This window comes from Pseudoliparis swirei, chromosome 2 (genome assembly GCF_029220125.1).
Source record: "Pseudoliparis swirei isolate HS2019 ecotype Mariana Trench chromosome 2, NWPU_hadal_v1, whole genome shotgun sequence".
Lineage (NCBI taxonomy): Eukaryota > Metazoa > Chordata > Actinopteri > Perciformes > Liparidae > Pseudoliparis > Pseudoliparis swirei.
The window spans coordinates 340,320-365,519 of record NC_079389.1 but is presented as its reverse complement, the minus strand read 5'-3'; the positions used below and the strand labels follow the sequence as shown (position 1 = coordinate 365,519).

At 44.5% G+C, this 25,200-nt stretch overlaps 2 protein-coding genes across 5 annotated transcripts; both read right to left on the bottom strand.

Moving 5' to 3' along the window:
• fgf9 (fibroblast growth factor 9) lies at positions 1-2,685 on the bottom strand. Its single transcript, XM_056426584.1, has 4 exons — positions 2,529-2,685; positions 620-748; positions 357-460; positions 1-183 (listed from the first exon to the last, which is right to left on the bottom strand). The coding sequence occupies exons 1-4, from the start codon at positions 2,683-2,685 to the stop codon at positions 1-3; spliced, it is 573 nt and encodes a 190-aa protein (XP_056282559.1).
• A 2,970-nt stretch (positions 2,686-5,655) lies between these two features.
• On the bottom strand, positions 5,656-25,060 carry ccdc93 (coiled-coil domain containing 93). 4 transcript variants are annotated; one of them, XM_056424284.1, is made up of 24 exons: positions 24,829-25,050; positions 23,811-23,924; positions 22,508-22,602; positions 20,962-21,073; positions 20,481-20,579; positions 19,818-19,874; positions 19,526-19,626; positions 19,102-19,138; positions 17,976-18,074; positions 17,511-17,561; positions 17,181-17,267; positions 15,224-15,346; positions 15,067-15,129; positions 14,898-14,971; positions 13,523-13,604; positions 13,152-13,226; positions 12,995-13,066; positions 12,279-12,387; positions 12,118-12,200; positions 11,975-12,012; positions 11,478-11,562; positions 10,741-10,890; positions 8,174-8,287; positions 5,656-6,228 (listed from the first exon to the last, which is right to left on the bottom strand). In XM_056424284.1, the coding sequence occupies exons 1-24, from the start codon at positions 24,913-24,915 to the stop codon at positions 6,172-6,174; spliced, it is 2,064 nt and encodes a 687-aa protein (XP_056280259.1). In that variant the 5' UTR covers positions 24,916-25,050; the 3' UTR covers positions 5,656-6,171. The 4 variants fall into 4 exon arrangements, 3 of the variants coding, with proteins under 3 accessions (XP_056280259.1, XP_056280266.1, XP_056280275.1); XM_056424291.1 differs by lacking the exon at positions 10,741-10,890 and having other exon boundaries at positions 24,829-25,041; XR_008832961.1 differs by lacking the exons at positions 5,656-6,228; positions 10,741-10,890 and adding an exon at positions 10,484-10,705 and having other exon boundaries at positions 8,195-9,653; positions 24,829-25,060.
• Positions 25,061-25,200: the final 140 nt, after the last annotated feature.

The following is a 25,200-nucleotide window of genomic DNA, read 5'->3' as shown; positions in this document are numbered from 1 at the left end:
TCACGACTTTCTCCGAGGGAGGAAGTGGGTGCAGGCCTGGTGGCGGCCCACACTGGAGCCCTTCCTGAGCACTCCCTTGTGGGAGAGAGCCAGATAGAAGCCGGGGTGAGACAGAGAGGAGTAGGTGGTGTAGTGATTCTCTTCCAGGTGCTCCTTCAACAGGCAGTCGTCAGAAAACTGCTCCTGGAAGGAGACGAGGCAGGAAGACATTTAACATGATGCAGCCCTGTGCTCAGTGAGGAGGTCGCCCTGACTGTAACTCTGGTACAGGTCTGACAAAGTGATGCTGTCATACTGGTGTGATACTGGTGTGGTACTGGTGTGATACTGGTGTGATACTGGTGTGAGCTCCATACCGTTGCATAGGCCAGTCCTTCACCATTCATACACAGGTACAAGGCACTCTTGACTCCTCTGATTCCCACCACTCCGTGTTTCATAGCAAACACCTTCAGCCAACCTGGAGGAGATGAAGACATGCAGGTGAAGGATGTATCACAGATACCTACACTGGGTCTAAAATATTGGCCTTATGGGAATGAAGAAACGTCGAGAAGACTTGAAACTGCTGAATGTACCGAATGTAAACAATGCAGGTTCACACACATCACGAACTCACAGTGCTCAGTGGGTTTGTGGACGCCTCCTACAGAGCCACTGGGAAGGATCTGGAGATGGTAGCCAATCCCGACGCGGCAGTAGAGCAACTGTTGTTTGACCTCTTCTCCGATTGGAGGAGGATCAGAAGCTGCGTTACAAAGAGATGAATGAATACACGACACGTTGACACACTGGATCATTTCACAAAGGAGGAAAAACAACAGATTGGTTCTCTTTTGGCAAAGTTTGTATTTGTTATCATGTAACACACAAAAAATACAATATTTTGGAAGCATCTTGCGGTGCTGTTGCACAAATAAATCCTGAGGGAATTCACATCACTTCTTAGAAACTGTGGTGCAACAAATACATCTTTATACTGAGTACAGCTAATATGAGGTGTTCTTCACATCTTTTATGTAATTGTCCCTGTTCTCTGGTGACAGAGGGAAGCATAGGAGCCCTTAGTCAAGTTAAAAAAAATTATGATAGACATATATATATAAATACATATATATATTTAAAAATACATACATATTATTTATATATTTATATATTTTAATTTATAAATATATATCTTTATATATATATAAAAATATTCATATATATAAATATAGAAATATATATTTAAATATTCATATATATATATATATATATTCTTCAAGTTTGCTTTCTTGAAGAAATGCTACTTTCTCGATTCTTGTTGTTCTGATATTGTCCTCATGGTTGATGAACTTATTGTAAGTCACTTTGGATGAAAGTGTCTGCTAAATGACATGTGATGTAATGTACATGTCTGAATCTGATCTTATAGTTTTCTTACTGTTAATAACTTAAGAACAGAGAAAACAAGTTTTTTCCACAATAATTGCTCAAAATTCCTTTTTTAAAATAATCTGTGAACAAAGTTTTGGCAGGTGTTTATTTGTCTCGGTGTTTGTTGTTGTAATACTCATCTCGGCCACTATAGGTGGCCCACGAGCCCAAGACTCTGAACAAGGCTAAGAGCTTAATGCTGATGAAAACACACTACTAGCCAAAGGAAAGATACAAATGTTACAAAGTTTGCAAACATACATGCTTTATTGTTGACTTGTTTTAGCCAGAGTGAGTAACAGTGTCATATAAATATCTTCACATTCATAAAAGGAGCCACAACGAAAGTTAATAATTACACCTGAGATGTTCCTGAGCGCTGTCAGCGCTGTACTCATCGAGCTCATCATTATGGCTCGTATTACTTACTTTTAATGTTTATAATTTACTTACTGTTATGTATGTATCACTTACTTTTATTGTGCTGTACTGTAGCTTTGTATTGTGTGTATTGTGTCTTACCACATATACTGTTGTAGTGTGTCTCATCCTGTACGGTTTGTTATTGTTTTATGTTTGCTATTGTTTATGTTTGTTATTGTTTTATGTTTATTATTGTTTTATGTTTATTTTTGTTTTATGTTTGTAATTGTTTTATATTTGTTATTGTTTTATGTTCATTATTGTTTTATATTTGTTATTGTTTTATGTTTGTAATTGTTTTATATTTATGATTGTTTTGTTTGTAATTGTTTTATATTTATTATTGTTTTATGTTTGTAATTGTTTCTATGTTTGTTATTGTTTTATATTTGTAATTGTTTAATGTTTGTAATTGTTTTATGTTTGTTATTGTTTTATGTTTATGTTATCTGTGTGTTATTATTTTATGTTTATGTTTTCTGTGTGTTATTATTTTATGTTTATTATGGTATGTCAATCGACTAGATGCCAATGAGCTGTAAAGCTACAATCTGGTTCAGAGCATCAAATGGTGACATGTATGTGTTGACTGTACACGGTCTCTTTTAAATAAAGATAATAATAAACAAAGATACACAACTAGATGAATCAAGAGACTGTTTGGTTTGCAGTGTAGAGTGTAGTCTCACCTTTCCCCTTCTGCAGGCCGTCCCTCATGTGCAGCTTCCAGAGGCCTCGCAGGCGAGAGCCTTGGTCCTCCAGGGAAACCTCTGCTTTGTGGACCGCAGCTCCCACGCTGAGAACCAGCAGCAGCAGCAGCCAGGACACGCTCATCATGAAGCACATCACACAGCTGCCTTCACACCAGGCGCAGGGTCCAGGGTCCAGAGTTCAGGGTCCAAGGTCCAGAGTCCAGGGTCTAGGGTCCAGGGTCCAGGGAGCGTGTCGGTCCGGGTCGGGCCCCTCTTCCTCCGGTGAACTCGAACAACACTTGAGCTCCACTGCTCGTTTGCTCGTCCCCTCCACACACACTTCCTGCTTTTATCTCCTCAACGCCTCTTTCTCCGCTGACAGAGAGACGACTATCGTGATCAGAGACACATCAGTGATGAACAACAGCATGAGCACACAGGAGTCCTGTGGAGTCCAGCCGCTTCACCTCCACTCACGAACCTCTCTAGTATTGACCTGCTGAGTGATCTACAGCTTTATAGTCGTATGTCTTGGTGTAAACAGCGTGCTCATCAGACGCTGGCTCTCCTTTAGGGAGTCGCCTGCGTACGTGATCGTGTTTTTTAATGTCGCCCAATCAGGCCTCTGACATCAAACTGTCTGTTCAGCGTTACAATCATGGAGATTGGAGAGCAAGCAGAGCCGATAGAGAGGGAGAGGGAAACACTTTGAGGCAGAGGAACATGCTGGATACATATACACACACACACACACACACACACACATTCACGCATACACACATGAATACATGCATACACACACACATACACATTCAGACACACATTCATCCACACACTCACACACACAATTACACACACACACTGATTGCCATTGGGGCAGCACGGTGGCTCAGTGGTTAGCACTGTTGCCTCACAGCAAGAAGGCCCTGGGTTCGAATCCCGGTCGTTCCAGGTCCTTTCTGTGTGGAGTTTGCATGTTCTCCTCGTGTCTGCGTGGGTTTACTCCGGGTACTCCGGTTTCCCCCACCATCATAAAGACATGCACCGCAGCCTCACCCCGGTTCGTATGGATGTGAATGAATGTTGGTGGTGGTCGGAGGGGCCGTAGGCGCTGATTGGCTGCCACGCTTCCGTCAGTCTGCCCCAGGGCAGCTGAGGCTACTGATGTAGCTTACCACCACCAGTATGACTGTGTGTGTGTATGACTACTTGACTCTGGACTCTGTAAAGCGACTTCGGGTGCCTTGAGAAGCGCTATATAAAATAAATGGTTATTATTATTATTATTCAGACACCAATGAAACACATTCAGCAAACCCCCAGTGTTGAGAAGAGCGAGTGTGTTATTGCCATGCACATTGAGTATCTTCAGTAACACCGTGAAGGACCACCGCGTCTGAATGAAGTGAAGTCACTGAGTCGGAGTCGTTTGGGTCTGAAGAGTCAAATAATCTGGAGATGTGGAGTGAGAGAGAAGTGATGTCACCAGACCTCTGCTGCAGGCGAGAGGCTCCTGTGGCTCAGCCGGTCGTCCTTCAACCAGAGGACCGGTGGTTTGGTCCCCTGACTCCGCCCCTTAGGCAACACACTTCACCTCACACTGCTGTGACTGCTGTGTGAATGGTGAGGGATCCCCAATGCATTGTGATTGACAGGTGAAGTGAGCATAACACACCTAAATATCCAACGCATGTGTGCAGCTGCATTCTGGGTTATGTAGTCCCCGGGTTTTGACTAGAAACAAGAATGTGTGAATGTATCCAAGGTAAACATGAGTAATGTTCTCAGCTGCCCTGAAAAGAATTGATCAAACATTGTAAAGAGCAATTGATGACCCTTTATTAATTTACTATCTACAGGACTGTCTCAGAAAATTAGAATATTGTGATAAAGTTCTTTATTTTCTGTAATGCAATTAAAAAAACAAAAATGTCATGCATTCTGGATTCATTACAAATCAACTGAAATATTGCAAGCCTTTTATTCTTTTAATATTGCTGATTATGGCTTACAGCTTAAGAAAACTCTAAAATCCTATCTCATAAAATTTTAATATTTCCTCAGACCAAGTAAAAAAAAAGATTTATAACAGCTGAGTGTTTGTCAAGGCTCAGGAAACCCTTGCAGGTGTTTCGAGTTAATTAGACAATTCAAGTGATTTGTTTAATACCCTACTAGTATACTTTTTCATGATATTCTAATATTTAGAGATAGGATATTTGAGTTTTCTTAAGCTGTAAGCCATAATCAGCAATATTAAAAGAATAAAAGGCTTGCAATATTTCAGTTGATTTGTAATGAATCCAGAATGCATGACATTTTTGTTTTTTGATTTGCATTACAGAAAATGAAGAACTTCATCACAATATTCTAATTTTCTGAGACAGTCCTGTATGTTCTACTTATGTCTGTTTTCTTTATTTGTATTTTCATTTGTATTATTATTTTCTATTTAAATTTTTTTTCCGGTCATTTACAATGTTTTGTCAGGTTCTATTTTTTGTTCAGTGAAACTGAAAAAAAATACATGAGTTTAAAAGAAAGAAAGAAGAATGCGGGTTGAAAAAAGACTTTTCTGTTGAATACATTTGAGTCTGAACATGTCCGTCATTTATTTGTATCGCCCAAAAACACAATCTTTCATCCTTACAATCTGTACACATACGACATCCCTGACCGTTGACCTCACATCGGAGCAAGAACAACTTACAAAAAACAGAAAAAAACGTTCAGTGGCTAAAAAGGTCCAAACCCTTCTGGAGAGCAGCAGAGGAGGATCCCTCTCCAAGATGGACAGAACAGATGTCATGTGTGTGAACATGTATGAATATGACAGACACTATTCATCGGGGTGTGGTTATGCAACAATAGACACATGCTGACACCAGCAGTGCTTCTAATATAATAATAGTTAAAGGACTCTTCAGCAGGGTCACAGGACTCAGGCCCGGGTCCTGGTCCCGGAGCAGGTGCTGATTTGTCCGCGTCGTGCATCTCCAACAGATTTGAAGTTCTTTGTGATACACAGGATGTTTCCTTCAGGCCCGTCATGTGACCTGTGATAGTGTGCTGCCTTCAATCTGGCAGAACACATCCTATCTGAGTGAGTAACGGCACAGGCATCCACACGGAGAGATTGCTTTATTTATTAAATACTGGTTGTACATGGCCATACATCAGAGCATTGTCACTGTAAAGAGCTTTACGTACACAGAGGGATGTTGAACGCTGCCCCGAGGCACCTCTACAACGCATCCGATATGAACTATGAGGCCGTATTAACAACCCTTTAGTATAAGTGACATCGGGGTCACGCCTCTCCACGTCAGGACCCGGAGGTGGGGGGATTCAGCTAGAAAGGTCCAGATGTGGTTTTTGAAAATCTCAACGCAAAACATGTATGGGATATTATTAAACACAGGATCATGATTTATAGGGTTGTTATAGGGCTCCTATATACTCATTTAAATATGCAAGACTTGTTGAATCAGTGGAAATGTGCAGCCCTCCTGTCACAGCGTGGCTCGGGTTACACGTGTTGAACTCTATGAGCCACGAGGAGACACAACCAAACAACGTGTGGAATGTTACAAAAAGATCAAAGTAGCTCGTAAAGGTCCTCTTGGAGACATCAGGCGGTTTAAGAAGCTCCTTTGGCCCTCAGCTTGGACAGCAGCATCTCGTTCTTACGACACTCCTGGGGACAAGAGAAGACGAAGTCACGTGAGTTTAATCTCAGGTCACATGTACACACACATATATATATATATACTAGTGCTGTGAAAAATAACGCGTTAACTCAGTTAATTCAATTACAGGTTTAACTAGTTATTTTTTTTTAACGCATGCACAGAATGAGCTTCCAATCCGTCTGTTGTTGGTCGTCGGGACGAAAAAAAAGTCACTTGCAAAATGAGCTTCCAATACACCACTTCAATCTGAACTCTGTCCGCTCTCATGCAGACGGTCTGTTCATCGGTAATGATCCTTCCGCAGGTTCACCTACGGAAACCTTGTTACGACTTTTACTTCCTGTAGATCAGGGTCTCAACACGTCGATCGCGACCTGCCAGTCGATTGCGGCGTAGTGTTGGTAGATCGCATGACATTAAAAAGATTGGCCCGCCCCCTGACATGTTCTCTATAGCACGTCTTTGTTCTTTTATTAAACTAAACGTCTGTTGTTGATCGTATCTCCACAGCAGCATGTCATTTCTGTCTCTTCGTTGCGTTAACACTTATCGATCTCCGTCTCGCGCCACAGAGCTCCGTCGCGCGCATCGACCGAGCAAAAAAAGTCACTTGTCAATCTGTCCACCTGTCCGGGCCGGTGAGGTTTCAGCTTTGCAGCGGTGTCCCCGCCGTCCCTTTCATCACGGCCCAGTTCATGAAGAAAACCCACAGTCAGTTTGCCTCAGCAGCTGCTCGAGGAAGACTAGAGGCCTTTAGATTGTATCATGGTGGAGTTAATGGTTGACAAACAAGAGAAAAATGTTCTGTTTAACCCTCCTGTTACCTTTACATTTACTAACATATTTTACCCTCGGGTCAATTTGACCCCAGCAATTAAAACCTCAGAAAATTATTAGAATTAATATTGCTTCCCAAGTTTAAGTGTGAGGTACTTTATGTTTGTTTGTTGACTACCTAAATAGCCCTTTAAATAAATAAAAGTTGATATTTCTTATATGTTTGACACAGTGAAAAACAGCCTGGGGTCAAATTGACCCCAAAGAACACCGACATTAAACATTGAATGGGGTCAAATTGACCCGAAAGGTAACAGGAGGGTTAAACATTCTGTTTAGGATGAAGATGTATTAATGTTCCATATGGAAGAAAACTGCTAAATAACTGCTGAGTTGCAGCACCATTGTATAGAAGAATGTATAAATGTATATATCCGTCTTTTGTCATAAATCTCTATGTTCTCACAAAATATACCGAGAATATCGTATATATGTGATTAATCATGATTAATCCACAAAAACCTGTGATTAACCCGATTAAAAATTTTAATCGTTTCACAGCCCTAATATATACACACACTTTATCAATTGGAGACACTAGACATGTTAGTGTCATCTATGAGACGCTCAGTTACAATACAGCTTCCACCACCTGGTGGCGGTAATGCGTCAGTCAGTTGTTTTACAAGCTCCAATAGGAGGAAGAAGACACTCAGACAGAGTTATGGAGAAGTATTACAATAAAATAAAAATGAAGTGGTGGCAAACCCCCCAAAGGTCTAAATGTTTAGGGAAGTAAATTCCTGACTTCACCGACTAATACAAGTATAGATTTAATAGATTTTGTATTGATTGTCATTCGTTTGTAAAAATCAGTTTTCACTTTGATATTCAGCCAAATTATATTGAGCATGTTTTCATGTATAAAAGCAACGGGGGGGGGGGGGGGGGCACTGTAAGAAGTTCTCCTTCTCAAAGTACTGGTATCCTTCAGCTGGTCTGGAGCTCCTGAAGCTCTCACCCTGCGGTCCTCTCACCCTGCAGTCCTCTCATCCTCTCACCCTGCGGTCCTCTCACCCTGCGGTCCTCTCATCCTCTCACCCTGCGGTCCTCTCACCCTGCGGTCCTCTCATCCTCTCACCCTGCGGTCCTCTCACCCTGCGGTCCTCTCACCTCTTTGAAGTCCTTGACGGTTTTGAAGTAGAGCCGCTGCTGGTCCAGCAGCTCCAGGTACTCGTCGTTCAGCTGGTCTCTCCTCATCTTGTTCTCCTGCTTCTTCTTCTCCATCTGGGAGACGAGCACAAAGTCAAAAGTGAGGATCACACGGAAAAATGGAAAGCCCGTCAGAACTTGTTCTCTGGATAACCCGCTTCATTGAGCTGGAACCCAGTTTGTCTGAATGCTCGTGTTGCTTCGGTTCAATGTCGCCCCATTCCCTGATCTCAGTGTAATCCTAACCAGAGAAACAACTATTGCCAATTCATAAAATAACCATGCGTTAAAAATGTATAATATGCATGAATTAAATGTTTAAAATATATATATATACTCATACAAAAAACATTCCTCTGACTAGCAGTGGTGTATAAAGTACCCAAAAGTCATACTTGAGTATAAGTAAAGATACTTGACTGGAAAATTACTCAAGTAAAAGTAAAAGTCAACTATGAGAATACTACTTGAGTAAAAGTATTAAAGTATCTGATTTTTTTTGTACTTAAGTATCAAAAGTAATTTTCTGATATTAAATGTACTTAAGTATTGAAAGTAAAAGTAAAAATAAATGCTGGTAATAAAACAAACAAGGTCAGAATTTTGAGAATTATGAAGTTCATGTTTGGGTGCTGTGGCCGCCATGAACAAGGAGTATGAGCTAGGATGAACTTAGCAATATATGAATACTATGAAATTACTAAAATATAAAAACACGATTAACACAGAAAAAAGCAGAACCAAAAGTAACAACCAGAATCATCACTTTAAACTGAACAAATTCTTGTTCATCTTCAAAAGAAGTTGATTTTCAAAATGGCCAGATGTCAGTGTCGCTCTTCTGGGGCTGAAGATGAGTCCTGCGATGCTGAAGAGCCGTTCACATGGTGCAGGTAGAGTGTGTCTAGCTTCACAGGCCCTGATGCAGGTAGAGTGTGTCTAGCTTCACAGGCCCTGGTGCAGGTAGAGTGTGTCTAGCTTCACGGGCCCTGATGCAGGTAGAGTGTGTCTAGCTTCACAGACCCTGATGGTGCAGGTAGAGTGTGTCTAGCTTCACAGGCCCTGATGCAGGTAGAGTGTGTCTAGCTTCACAGGCCCTGATGGTGCAGGTAGAGTGTGTCTAGCTTCACAGGCCCTGATGGTGCAGGTAGAGTGTGTCTAGCTTCACAGGCCCTGGTGCAGGTAGAGTGTGTCTAGCTTCACAGGCCCTGATGGTGCAGGTAGAGTGTGTCTAGCTTCACAGACAGCAGCACGCAGTTGGGAAGCATTTCAGCAAGTCAACGTGATCTGCTGAACAGGTCACGTCTCCATCCAGCTGTTTTCTGCTGTCACGGGCTTGAGATGACGAAGAAGAAGTCCTCTTCATCAGATGAACTGGACCTGGTGGCATCACCTAGCTGCAGGGAGGGTTCTTCCATGTGCTGCTTGATGTAGTCCATTCCTGAAATAAAGTGAAGGTATTATATACATGATAGAATTAATAACATGTCATGACCCCAACCTAAAGTTTAGTACAAAATAGTTTGTTTTAATTTGAGGTTTATACTGTAACGTCTCGGACGTTATGGCACTGATGACACGGAGACGGGACGACGTTATTACTCCTCCTTTATTGGGCATCCACCAACACAGACAGCGTGCTCCTCTCAGCTCAGCAGCTCCAACAACAACGGTTTCCGTCAACCACCCGTAACTCCCCTTTTCCGACAGGTTAACCCCGCCTCCCCTCTACTCCGCCAATCGACCAGCATGCACTGTGCCACACTGTGATTGACAGCCACTTCACAGGGTCGCTACAATACATTTAGTTTCATGCACTGTCCGTGCATCCAGAGTTGATTTGTGAATATGCACTTGTATCTCTGTAGTTAAACACAGCAACAGTCCCAAATCAATATCATCACCATTACTGGACCGTCACTCTTTTAATATTAATACAAATATTAATAACAATGCTGTCATGATTAGCATTATATTATAGCCAAGACGACTCAAATCAACAAATTCTCACAACTGTCAACACTTCTTCAGCTCATTAACTCGCTAGAGATCCGTCTGCTGCACTCATGCTAATTGTCTCATTTAATTGACGATAGCTAGCGAACGTTAGCCTAACGTACAACATGCGTAGGACAATCAGACACCTGCCTCCCCCTCTCCTGCCAAAGATATAACTTACTCCAATCCTGAGGACAACACTGCTAGATATCTTAACAGGTTTATGATGACTAAACATTAACGTTGCGGCTCATGGGATTAATCTTAATTTACCTCAATGTGTTTCCTGAGGTTGGATAGTGAGTTGTTGAAGGCCAGTATCTCCGTAGCTTTCGGTCGGCATAAGAGGCACTTCATCCGGTAGAAAGAAAAGAGTTCGCCCAAATATGGCCACGGACGTTGATCTTGGTCCCCGTGGTTGTTCGAGTAGCTTCCATTGCTGCTCCACATGAAATGAGTCGTATCTGTAGCCGCTCGCTAACATCCTGGGCATCACTGGGAAGAGAAAGAACGCGGCAAGGACCACTGACCCCCAACCTGGTGCTCGTGCTGCGTTCAGGTGCGCTGCGGTGTGTTCCACAACAGTCCCCGATGTGCTGCCAGGTGCGCTGCGGTGTGTTCCCCGCAGTCCCCGATGTTTGTCTCATGATTATTTTTTTCCGTAGTAACGAGTAACGATACTGTTTCAGGGGAAATGTATCGGAGTAAATGTACAAGTTTTCATTGCAAAATGTAGTGAAGTAAAAGTAAACAGAAATATAAGTAGTAAAATAAAGTACAGATACCCAAAAAAATGACTTAAGTAAAGTAACGTAGTATTTCTACTTCGTTACTATACACCACTGCTGAATAGTCACTGAAGACCCACGAGGTGCCTTCACGCCTTAATAGTTATTTTCTGCTGGTATGAACTGACCAACCCACAGCCGGTTCAGGTGTTAGTCCCGCCCCCTCGCCGTCTGATACGCTGCACAACCAGAACACCCACAGGGCTAACTGTAGAGAAGAGGTGGCTTCATCGCCGCGTGTTCATGTGTCTCCACCGTCTCCTCGGCCGAGTGGGCGGAACCACACGCAGCAGACAGCACTGTGTGGCGGTGGGGCTTTATATACCTCCGATTCACTGCTTTTTCCCAACATCTCTCCATTCACTCTGTAGCTCGCTCCATCGCTTTTTTCTCTCTCTCCAGCTTTGAATGCGTGCGTTTACAAACAGCAACCCACGGATGTAACAGAGTAAACGTCCAGGGAGCCGAGCGAGCCGTACCTTGATGCGATTCTGTTTGATGCCCTCCACGATCTGCTCCATCTGCCGGAGGAACTGCTCCTTGGCTGCCGACGACGCCATGGCCCTGGACAGCAGGTCAGAGGTCACCGTGTGGACCACCACATTACAGTACAGCGCTCCCGATGACACGCGCACCGGGTTCATACACATGTGGACCAATGGGTGTCCAGGACTTGAACCCAAATGTCCACGACCAAACATGACGTGAAATCTTGATGTATACATGAGTAATTAATAAACTTTAAATGACACAAATGAATGAGAGACGATAGTTTGATTAAAAGAATAAATATTGATATCAATGTCTATTCTTCAAATCAAACTGTGTTAATTAACACGTGAATATAAAAACATTTCCAGGACTTTTGGGATTACATTTTTTCTCCAGGCCTAGAAATAACCATTTGTTAATTCCAGTACTTTTTTCCAGGTTTTCCATGACCGTACGAACCCTGCATGCATGTCTGGATACTTACTGGTGGAAGTTGTCGTGTATGGAATTCAGCAGATTCACCTACAGAAAGAAAGCACATGTTTTTACTAACGTCACAGACTGATCTCAACGTGAAGCCACACTGGACCTCCATGACATCGTCACTCGTCGTCTGTGGGGTCTCACCTCCTTCTCCAGGTAGACCTTCTTGTCGTGCAGAGTGTTGTACAGGGTGAAGAACTGCTTGGTCTCTTTGTGCGTTGCAGAAACTGAAAGTGGCACGAGAACATGTCACGTCTTTGTTCCTGCTTTAAAACACGTTGACCCCAGACGGAGGAGGAACCCACCCTGGCTGTAGAGCTCGATGAATCTCTTCTGGTACTGGGTGAGCTCGGCGCGGCTCGGCACCTCGTCCATCTTCCTCTGCAGGACGGCGATTTCACGGTTTCTGCGAGCCTGAACAGACGAGGGGGAGGTACTCAGCGGTCCGGCCGGTTGCTACTCTGTTGTCTTCAATGTCTTTTTTTATGTTTATCCTGCTATTTGTAAGTTACATGTATGTACGAGGAGCGCGTACGTGTAACCGAGTCAAATTACATGTATGTGCACACGAACATGGCCAATAAAGCTGATTCTGAGAATGCCTATATTCTATAAGACGATTATAAGCTTTCAACATGTTCCCCTGAAAGAGGAAGGAGCAGAAGCTTGGAGCACAATAAAAATAAAGAAAAGAATATTTACTTTAGTACGATTGTTGACTGAATGTCGTTATCTAGTCCTGTCTAATCATGATTGACAGGCGCTTCTGTTGTCACCTTGTCTGGATGCAGTTATGCAATCATGTCTTTTGTACAATAATTGCAGCTAATTATCAGGTTTGAAATTAAAGTAGAGAACCCATAAACCAAGGCAATAATACAACGACAATACTCTTTCAAGACAAACGAGGAAATGAGACGCTAACTATGCTGTTTCTGTGTGTCTCTCATGTGGTCAGGGTGTATCTGCTGCCGAGTCCACACACACACCACTCCAGTTCCATCTCGTGTGAAGAAGTTACCATGAGCAGACGGATCTTCTGGAGCTTCTCTCGGTCCGTGTTGTACTGTTTGTCTATCAGCTGGTTCCTCTCCTGAGAGGAGGAGGAGGAGGATAAAGGCTTTATGTTTGATCTCAAAGCTCAAACACCAGATGTGTTGGACGGACTGGGCACCGACCTTCTCCTCCTCTGTGTCCTGTCCTGAGGCGGCCTTCAGCTCCTCGATGTTCTGCTGCAAACGGGCCATCTCCTCCTGGACAGAGGACATGAGGTAAGACCTACAGCTCCGTGTGTGAGGGACTCACTCTACAGTGTGTGTGAGGTACTCAACCTACAGCTCCGTGTGTGAGGGCCTCACTCTACAGTGTGTGTGTGAGGTACTCACTCTACAGTGTGTGTGTGAGGGACTCACTCTACAGTGTGTGTGAGGTACTCACTCTACAGTGTGTGTGTGAGGTACTCACTCTACAGTGTGTGTGTGAGGTACTCACTCTACAGTGTGTGTGTGAGGTACTCACTCTACAGTGTGTGTGTGTGTGAGGGACTCACTTTACAGTGTGTGCGGAACTCCTGCTCCTGCTGCTTCAGGCTCTCGTTGGTGGTCACCAGAGCCCTCAGCGACTCCAGCAAGCTGTTCAGCAGAGAGACGCTTTGAGACGGACGTCCACCAGAGACAGAGACATGTCTCAGGGGGGAACACTCACACACACATTTAGATTTGTTGTGTAACATTATTGCTTCCGCCACTTTGTTATCAGGGAAGTGGGAAATTGAGTCCTGGTACCCTTTCATACACCGAGGACCATCAGGACTATCTCACCATGCACACACACACACACATACACACCGTGTGCCGGTGTCTCCGGGTGTCTTGGTCGAGGACACGTTCACATTGACCCGCTGATTGAATGATCCCAGTCTCTTACAGAGCAAGTTTGGAAAACAGCTGCTGCATTCCATGTGTGAACGGGGTTCGACCAATGGGGCTGTCATTCCTCCCGGAGCCACAAGAGGGCAACATAGAGCAGGGGTGGCCAACCCGCGGCTCGCGAGCCTCATGCGGCTCTTTAACTAGTTTCATGCGGCTCTTCAGGAGCTGTCACATGACATGCGTCAAAAATGCTTGGCTGGCGCTGTCATTCACTCCCCCTACAGCTAGATGGCACACTGACCATGTAAGCCTGGTTGAGTGACGTCAAACGAGCGACGAGAGAATCTTTGGTGTGCCATCATTTGTGTTGTAAACAATTTCCGTCAAGTTACCTCTTGAAATGGCAGGGAAAAAAAGCACAGCCAAACGAAAATATGAAGAAGAACACAAGACGTTTTTGCCAGAGTGGGAGAGTTTATATTTTTTTGTTAAACGTAATGGCAAGCCGATCTGCCTTATATGTCACGCAGCATTAGCGCATTTCAAAGCTTCAAATCTTCAGCGTCACTTCAGCTCATTCCACCCTAACATCGAACAGGAATTTCCAAAAGGGACGGAACTTCGCAAGAACAAGTTGGTCGCTTTGAAAAGCCAGGCAGAAAAGCAGGTACAGTTTTTCATCATGTTGGTGTGTGACATTTACAATAAATCTGGCTGATCAGAGGTGTGTGTGTGTGTGTGTGTGTGTGTGTGTGTGCGCGCGCACACATATGTGTATGATGTGGCTCTTTGCGGTAACACAGTAAAAAATGTGGCTCTTAGTCTCTGACTGGTTGGCCACCCCTGACATAGAGGAACAAGTTGTAATACAGTTGTGTTGGTGGGGCGTGGTTAGGCTCAGCTGCAGAGGGGGCGTAGTTCTAGTGGAGTAATTAATCCAGCTGCAACAGATGTGTGGTTTTGCTACATCTCCCTGATATATACTACAGTGAGTGTGTGAGTAGTGCACATTGAGTGTGTGTGTAGTCCACAGTGACTGTGTGTGTGTCTCACCTGCCGTCAGCCTGCTCCTCCAGCTCGTCTAGACTCTTCATCTCGTTCTCCAGTTTCTCAGAGTCCTCTTTGGCCTGAGGAGAATCAGAGGAAACAACAGTTTGACCTTTTTCATCTTACATAAGGTTCACACACACACACACACACACACACACGCGCGTCTTCTCACCTCCATTAGGTTCCTCTTGGCATCGTCACAGCCGGTTTTCATCTCTCCATACTTGGCTTGTAGCTGTAAAAAACAAACACACACTTGTTAATGATATCGATGACCCCTTCCCTGACCCCTGCCTCGCCACTGGAGCAGACTTTGAGTCCCAGCCGACCTCCTGCAGCTCTGTGGTCTTCTGCTGGATCTGCTTGTTGAGCGAGGCCACGGCCCGGCGGTGCTGCTGCAGTGGGCCGAAGCGCTCCGACCGCTCCTCCGACACCGACGACAGCTCCGACTGCTGCAGGGACATTTTGGGAAATGCAGGAAGTTAAGCTACAAGAACACGCTCACCACCAGCTACGTGAATATGTGCGTGAATGTGTGTGTGTGTGTGTGTGTGTGTATGGTGTTTTGTATAAGCACAGGGTTCATACACATGTTGATGGATTTCCAGGACTTTAAACCAAATTTCCATGACCAAACATTTTGGTGAACACATGATAGTGAATCATCCCTGAGCTACGGTTGCTATGTCAACCAAACTTTTCCAGTTACGGTGCGTTCACTCGCAGCACGGGAACCAAAATAAATTGTGGAAAAGAGCGTACGTCAGCTTATATTTTGAGCGTCTTTCTTTTAAAAACATTTTAATTATCTTAAACTCAGCGGGAATTAACATATGAATATAACAACATTTTCCGGACTTTTCCAAAACCTTTGGGATCAATTTTTTTTCAAAAAACTTTTCCAGGCCTGGAAAAAACTTTTCCAGGTTTTCCATGACCGTACCAACGCTGCGAGCATCTCCACACGTCTGGAGTCGTAACCCGTACACTTCAATCCTCTCCGTGTTTGAGTTGAGATCCGAGCGTCGACGTTCTTCTTCTATGCAAGCGAGCAGGTGAGGTATATTTATTTATTTGTACAGGGACCGTACACATTAATCAGCCATGGGGTAAATGTGTCAATGTTAGCTAAGGCTAAACTTCAACTGTAGTCCCACATGCGTCACACATGTTGTTAGCAGCTCACTAATGGTTGGAGTCATTTTCTTCGACTGACAAAAAAGCTTTGAACAAAGTCAACGTAATAAAGAGCGTTTGATTTTTGTTATTCCCTATTTTTAAAGTTTGATCTTCGATAGAGGAATGTGGTTGTTTTTTTACCCTGAATTAAATGGATTGAATGCATGTACAATATTTTGACAGTCGAATAATGGATTTTTTTTTCAAATCCTCACCTAATTGAGGTGAAGACCATTACCGTACAGGTTTACAACATGAGAAACTCCTTTTTAATTCAAGTCAAGCAGTCAGGAACTATCGCTGTCACAGATGAAGACAACACAAACACAGAGTGACGAGTGTGTGAGTACGTGACTAACAGATGAGGTAAAGAAGCATGACGCCTCACAGGGACATCATGTTTTAAGGATGAAGACCTTTCTCTTCTCAGGGAAAGTTTATAAGTGAGCTGCAACTTCAAAAGGACGCGACTATCTGGGCGTAATATGACCCATCATTGTGTTTCTGACCAACTGCCTTCCTGCTCTTTATGTAGTTGTTGAATATGTCTTTGACTCAATAACCAACAAGAACGGGCACTCGGTAGAGCGCATACCTTCGCATATCACAAGATTGGGCAATGAATTATGAACATTTTGGCATTAGTTGCATGTCAATTGGATTCAAATTGACCGTGCTATGGTAAAAAGATTTTGACCTTTTCATGACCTTGACCTTTGACCCGATTGATCCCAAAATGTTGTCAAATGGTCCCCGGATAATAACCAATCATCCCACCAAATTTCATGCGATTCAAGAAGATGTTGACCTTTTCATGACCTTGACCTTTGACCCGATCGATCCCAAAATCTAATCAAATGGTCCCCGGATAATAACCAATCATCCCACCAAATTTCATGCGATTCGGTTTAATACTTTTTGTGTTATGCGAGTAACACACATACAAATAAATAAATAAATACATAGCGATCAAAACATAACCTTCCGCATTTTCAATGCGAAGGTAATAAACATTTAACTGGAAAGATGTATCGTAACTCCTATCCCCACAATAGATAATCTGGGTATAACATGAACCCTCGTCATCATCAGACGGTCGTCGCTCACCTTCTCAGCGTACTCAGAGACGATCTGTTTGATCTCCTCAGATTGCAGACCCACGATCTGACCCACTGCACTCGCGGTCAGCTTCCCCTGCACAGGAGGAATGAAGAGAAACCGGTTTGGATCAGAACTAATCCCACAAGTCACACAGATGTTCGAGTAACTTCCCGTTTACAGAGAATGCAGCAGTACAAAAAGATGACATGACCAGATCACTGAACAGATCCTAAAGATGGAGCTGTGTGTATTCATATTGTTTGAGGTAACACCGGCTTGGAGCCGATACACAGACAGAGGAGTAATGTGCTGGGGAAGGAGAACTGGCTCTGGTACCTCCTCATTGGCCATGGCCGCCATGCTGGTCATCAGAGCTTTGATCCGCATCTCGGGAGGGAAAAAAACAGGAAGGTCAAGGTCATCGGCATAATCTCATACAACAGTGATCACTGATATAAATTAAATTACAACATAAATACAGGAACAAACCCTAACATCTTAGGACAGATTTTCATATGAAGTTCTTTATAATTAATTAAATTAGGCATATTGTGACATTCTGTTTTAAGAGTACTACATAAAAACTTAATTTCAATCGTCATATACAGACAGAAATGTGACCTGTGTATTTGACCCATCCCACCCCGTAGTGTCTCTAGCCTCGTTTCTTTCATGTACATCATATTTATGTTTTTTAGGACCCTTAACTGCACAAATTCACAATTATTAAAATGATATTTTCCCTGCTTGCGTCTACTCTTTATAATAAGCACATCACACTGTAATAGAGGAGGTGCTCACCTCCTCCACGGCCTGCAGCTGGTCTTCCTCCGACAGCTCTGTCGTCCCAGAGGCCGCTGGCGGAGCGCTGCTGGCCAGGGACGTCTTCCTCTCGTCCACCTGGAGGAGAACACAGAGACCTTCAACTCAAGCACCATGTCAGACCTCTCAATGAAGACAAGATATATGCAGGAACAGCCTTTTAACTACTCTGATAATGTTCTCACACCCAAAAAAAAGTAATTGGCTAAAACCTCATTTTTATGGGAAACAGGGGGGTTATTTTGTCATTTCCCCAAAAGATACTGAGCAATATGTGAACTTCTTTCTATTTTGACGACCAAAAAGTCCACTCGGATCACTTCATTTATCCGAAATATCATTAAATACCTATAATATGTCTGGCTCTTTGTATTGCTCCATCAGTATACTATCTCCTGTATACTAAACCCACATTATGGTCTTTTGTTTAATTTAAAAAAGGGTTAAAAAAAAAACTTCTTAACTCTCCAGGCCGTCAGCGGTAGTTGGATCAACAGGGATGGAGAACGGTGTGTCGTCTGCATAACAATGGCCATCTGTATGCAACCTTTTGATGATGTCACCTCATCGCTATCTGTATGAATTACGTTCTTTGTCTAATGCTGATTACGTAATGTCCAAGATATTGAAGAGTTTTGTAGCTTTGGTACCGGATGCATTATTTAGATGGGTTTTAAGATGAGTTTGTGGTGATGAGCGACATGAGCTCTGAGAACTCAGAAAGCAAACCGGCCCACGCCGTCTGTACGAGTTTGTTGGAGGAGATATTTGAGTCGGCCTCAATGAGATGACAACCTGCAGGCAGGCGGGCGGTTTCTATTGGTCGCCACGGGGAAGTGAAGACGTCCAATAAAATGTTGTTTTCAAAATGTCTGAGGTCTGATTGGATGGTTCATCATTACGAGGACATGGATGACAACGTTCTCGTCCAGGATGTGAGCGCCTGGGAAACATTTAGTCTACGCTGGTGTTCTCCCGACACGCCTCACTTTTAAATCACGGAAACAAGAGAGCAGGGGGACGGTCAGCGGAGGGGACGGAGGACGGAGCGGACAGCATCGTACTGCGGAGGGCTGAGAGGTGATGAAGGATAACTGTTCCTTACCGTGTCTGGTTTGGACTGTTTGCTGAATCCGTAACGTCTAGAGAGAGAAAACAAAAGTGTGAAACTTCTAAATAAAATGTACAACAGTGACAGTAGACCTGAAACACCCCGTGCACCCATCATGGCTGAAACACAGGAAGTGAGGCCTGTTGGCTGTGACTGACATGTTCAACATGTTCACCATGTTTAACATGGTGAACATGTTCATCACAGGGCCGAGAGGCTTCAGACGCTCACCCCGGGCTTACAGGACGGAACGTGACTTAATTAAACACAAAACATCATCAGATAAGACGCGGGCCCGGAGACGTGTGGACCAGAGACGACGGGGTTCAAAGATGACATCATGGATGTTTTCACTTTCAGCAGAGAAATAAATTGCACGCGCCCACAAACACACACCTACGCACACACACACACCTACCTGCCATATTCCAGCAGGGTGGAGTGGACCCTGGACTCCTCTTCCAGCAGCTCCCCTGCGTCCCTCTGCCTCCGGTACTTCCTCTGGGGTTTGTACACTTCCTGTTAAACACAACAGTCCATTTGGCGCAAAGGGAATTAAACACAGTTTAAAACTAAAAACAGTATAAAAACCAAACAGAATAAAGGAGGCATGCAGTATAACAATTAATCAGTCATTTCTGTGTCATATTTGACTTTGTCCTGAACTGGTTTCTTAACAAACTCAGGTCATGTGATGTGTAGGAACTCACCAAGACGTCCAGAACCGTCCTCGCAGCTTCTCCTTTCCTCTGGAGGAACTCTTCATCCTGGACCACAACACACACAACACAGCTCGTATTTAGAGGGCAGCTCGTATTTAGAGGGCACTTGATTTATGGGATGGCCCAACAATGTCTTGTTAGACCACCAAGGAAATGTAATCATTACTATGCCACACGGGACCGTTAAGGTTAAAGCATGATCTGACTTCTCTTTTACTTCAGCTGTGTTTTTCTGGTGTCATTCACCTTCTGATTTTAAGCTTATTTTCACAAGGAGAAGTAAAAATGACTGAAAAGTAATGATGATGATGGAAATACTTCAATAATAAGTCTAATTTCTTACAGTCTTACAATAGTGATTGATGCCAATTAAAATTTTATAACATTTGATTTAATTTATTTTTTGGTATTCCTAAATGTGGTCATTTTTATTGGTCTGACCATAAGACCATATGAAACACATTCAGTGTGTTAATGTAGACTTGACCTTACTACTACTTAATACTGTGACACTGAGCCGGTGCTCGTGTCCCATAAAAGGTCCGAAGCAGATGGACATGTTATGTTCTGTGATTTTGGTAATGTCCTGAGCGTAACAGTGTTATTACATAACTGATAAAATTAGAGTCCATCATCTGGAGGTGTGGTTACCTCTGGGAGGCTGTGGGTCTTCTGGAACTGGGAGATGGAGTAGGCCCTAACGTAGTCGCCCATCTCCTCCCTCGTCTCTATGGCTCGCTTCACCAGCCACTGGAGACGCAACACACACCGGTCACAGCCAACGAGGAACAAGAGCTACTGGGTAGAACACCTCCCACTGGGAAGATGGCCAATGGACTGTACTGGGTATCTGTTCTAGTCTTCAGACCACTAAGAGTTTAAACAGTACATGACATCACTCACATCGACAGGCAGGGATCGATCCCTCAATAACTTTGACTTTATCAATACTTCTATTACTAAAGGCTCTCAGCAGATGACCGGTGTCTCAGTCTGGACCTCTCACCTGTATCAGGCTATAGCCGGTGCCTCGGTCTGGACCTCTCACCTGTATCAGCCTATAGCCGGTGTCTCGGTCTGGACCGCTCACCTGTATCAGCCTATAGCCGGTGTCTCGGTCTGGACCGCTCACCTGTATCACGGGGAAGATGTGGATGAAGTCCAGCCCTTGTATTTGATGCGGCTCGAGGCGATGAGGACACGTCATCTTCGGCAGCACAGAGACGATCTTCTCCGTCAGAGCTCTGCAAAGAGACAGAAGCGCTCAGCACGGCGACATCTTCTCTCAATGACTCGTTACATCAAGCTTTAAAAAACATCGAGATTGATGGCCGATGTTGAAGAAAAAGTGTACGAGACCTTATGAGATTTGCACACAACCGGTAACACAGGGGGCTGTAGTGTAAATGAAGGTTAGCTGGCACCAAGTACAACCACGATGTGACCCGTGGCCAAGAAATCAACTTCACCTGGACGAGAACCAGGTGATCGTCAATGACGTCACACAAAACTGATCTCATCTTGATAACATGGAACGTCTGCACCTTCTCCCCCTCAGCCAACCAAATACTCATCCTAGTCTTCATCACCTCCCGACTGGAATACTGCAACAGCATCCTGTACGGCACATCCACCAAAATCATCAACAAACTACCACAGACCACGTGAGCGCCGCATGTCGGTGTGAAGAACTCAAATAAATTCTGTCGGATATCAAAACACATTTGGGGGGAATTGATGACAGAGAGATTAAGTTTTATTCTTAAACACTGATGAATGAAAAAAAAGTGGCTCCAGCAGAAAGAGCACTTTCTTATTCTCATCCAGGGCAAAAGGGCAGGTGCTTGAGCAACACTAGGCGTCTATCTGTGCACTTGCCTGACCCCGGTCCACCAGAGACCACATGACCCCAGCCCACCAGAGACCACATGACCCCAGTCCACCAGAGACCACATGACCCCAGTCAACCAGAGACCACATGACCCCAGTCCATCAGAAACCACATGACCCCAGTCCACCAGACCACATGACCCCAGCCCATCAGAGACCACATGACCCCAGTTCATCAGAGACCACATGACCCCAGTCCACCAGACCACATGACCCCAGCCCATCAGAGACCACATGACCCCAGTTCATCAGAGACCACATGACCCCAGTCCATCAGAGACCACATGACCCCAGTCCACCAGACCACATGACCCCAGCCCATCAGAGACCACATGACCCCAGTTCATCAGAGACCACATGACCCCAGTCCATCAGAGACCAAATGACCCCAGTCCACCAGAGACCACATGACCCCAGTCCACATGACCCCAGTCCATCAGAGACCACATGACCCCAGTCCATCAGAAACCACATGACCCCAGTCCACATGACCCCAGTCCATCAGAGACCACATGACCCCAGTCCATAAGAGACCACATGACCCCAGTCCATCAGAAACCACATGACCCCAGTCCTGCAAAACCTCTTCTGGCTCCTCATACAGCAAATAATCCCGTTCAAGATTCTCCTCATCACCTACAAAAACCTTCACAGCGTCGCCCCTTCAGACTTTTCTAACCTCCTCACCCCCGCTACTCTGTCTAAGCATCGGACCTGGAGGGACAGGGCCTTCTCCATTGCTGCCCCCTCCCTCTCAGCAAATTGTATTTCTATTTTTAAAAACCTACATTTTCTGGCCAATGGTTGAGTTTTCTTGGAACAGTAGATCCACATCGATGTCGAAGTTACACGTGGTGATGCACCAGGTCATTCCACCGACCACCTGAGGAGGAGACAAGCAGGGATACGTCAGTGGTACGCACTTCCTGGGCCCAGTGGTTTCTGGGTAATCACTGTTCTTTACCACGTGTCCAGTAATGTCCCGTTAGCGCACAAACAAGGACGCGGAGCAAGTTGGCGGCTTCAACAGGTGTAATTTTTGACACTCCAGGCTTCTTAAAAAAATGTTTATACACCTGCTACTGTATAAGTGAGTAATTCCACTCGGCAAGTACATTTTAGAACCAGCAACGGGCAAAAAACGTGACCATTCGTCTCTTTCAGGTGACTGAGTTAAAGTTGATTATACGCAAGACGCAGGTGGCATGGAGGTCCTCTGCATAACCGAGGAAAAGTTTCACAAAAAGGCGTTTAAGAAAAATAAACCCACATGTCTCTAGTCTCTGATAATCATTCTCAACAAGGCTCATCTACAACAGGGAAGACATGATTGAGAAGGTTCTGGGGCAGATGACAACCACAAAGTGTGCAGGTTTTGTCACTGCAGTGTATTCTTCAGAGCTTTTGGAAGAACATTTCCAGAGGCTCTCAATATACGAAGTCAGAAACGTTCTGGCCCGTTTACGGAGATCCGCAGGCCGGCTGCAAGGAGCCTGCTGAGAACGTTCTTCTCGACCTGCAAATACAGTCACACACATATTCAACATAACATTCAGGGCGTGCGGCTCGTTTCTGCACTAGAACCCGGAGCAGGAGAGCGAGTCCGGGTTCTCCTCACAGGAGAGCGAGTCCGGGTTCTCCTCACAGGAGAGCGAGTGTTGCCATCGTCCCCACCCCGGGAGCAGATACAGCCCTCTGCTTTTCGACGCTCTCCGTATATTCACGAGTGGAAGTTTACAAGCCAGAGACCAATTGTTTGTGTGGTTTTTTTGTACAAAGAGGTTGAAATTTATATAACAACTCTGAAAGGCTGTTCTAACAAAAATAAAAGCCACGAGAACAGAACGGCATGCGTTGCCTAAATATATATATATTTATTTAATAATATATATTTCATATTTGTGTAATTGTACAATCACAGTTTTTGGGAAAGCAATCTTTCTTTCTTTTTAATGCTTTTTTTCCTGTCTGTCTTTTTTTGGTTTCCTCTGTAGTTTCCCCCCTTTATCGTTAGTTTTATTGGCACTTTACGATATTGTGCAAGTGCAATTGTGGAATAAAGAATAACTTTTTAAAAAGCCCGGCCAGTACCTTGTCGAAAGGGGACAGGCCTTTGATCCGGGCCCGGAAGTAGCCTGCAGCCAGCAGCAGCTCCAGGGTCTCCGCCAGCTTCACGCTCTGCTCCTCGTCCTCTCGGGTCTCCACCTGGGACACATCGAGCGTTGCATTATGGGATGTGTACACCTGACGTCACGAAGCGGCCTAGAGGAACGTTAATTATTAATCAGGTTTGCCCTGGTCCAGACCCTTGATATGCTGCTATAGGCTTATAGCTGGCGGGGGACGTTTTAGGATGCACTGAGTACCTATCTCCTCTTTTTTCTCTCCTTAAGGATGAAATTTCATCTCTCAATCACACGTTACTAACTCTGCTTTCTCCCCGGAGTCCTTTTGACTTCACGTCTCATGGGGTCATCGGACCCTATGAGACGGCATAGATCCTATCTGCCTGATGGATCATCGAGGTCTGGGTCGTGGAATTCCTGCTCCTGACGACGCCACTGTCCTGTTGAGACTCCGCCCACTGTTGAGACTCCGCCCACTCCTCCTCCCCACCGCCATCTGCCTGATGGATCGTGGAGGTCTCCATTGTGGAATATGCCTACTATGAACTATTCATACACTCTGTCATATTCATTGAATGTATTTTAACTCTAAATCTGTCCTTCTGTACACATTACATCTATTGCATCTGTCCATCCTAGGAGAGGGATCCTCCTCTGTTGCTCTCCTCCAGGTTTCTTCCCTTTTTTCCCCCCTGAAGGGTTATTTGGGAGTTTTTCCTGGTCCGATGTGAGGTTTTGGGGCAGGGATGTCTGTGTACAGATTGTAAAGCACTCTGAGACAAATTTGTAATTTGTGAAATTGGGCTCTACAAATAAACTGAATTGAAGTGAATTGAATTATCTTCTCGAAACTCTTGAATTGAACGTTTCACTACATTAAAAGCCACTGAGCCTGATGAGCTGCCGTTGACACACAACGTCCTCGGCAGTTGTCACACTTCCGTTACTCCGTAAAACGAGTCATTCATGATAATGTTCCTCACCTGGATAAGGTTGCCGTCTTGGTCATACTGGGCTCCGATGTTAGACCCAGTTCTCACTCTGTGGAAAACAGACGTAGCCGCCGCCATGATGGACTGCTTGGTCGTGACTGGTCACATGACCGGAACACGTGACTGTCTTGTTCTTAGTTTGTGATGCCTAATTTTAAGCGCAAATACAAACAAAACGATAGATTATAAAAGATATTATCTGATATGAAAGCACGGTGAGTGTTTTAAACGTGGCATAGTGTTACGAGGAGCGCGTGCATGTCGACAAAACCACATGCGCGCGCCTCTCCGCCAGGAGAGGGAGCAGCGGCACGAGCTCAGAGTCCGCTGACGTAATGACGTCACTCTCAGACGTATCCTCAT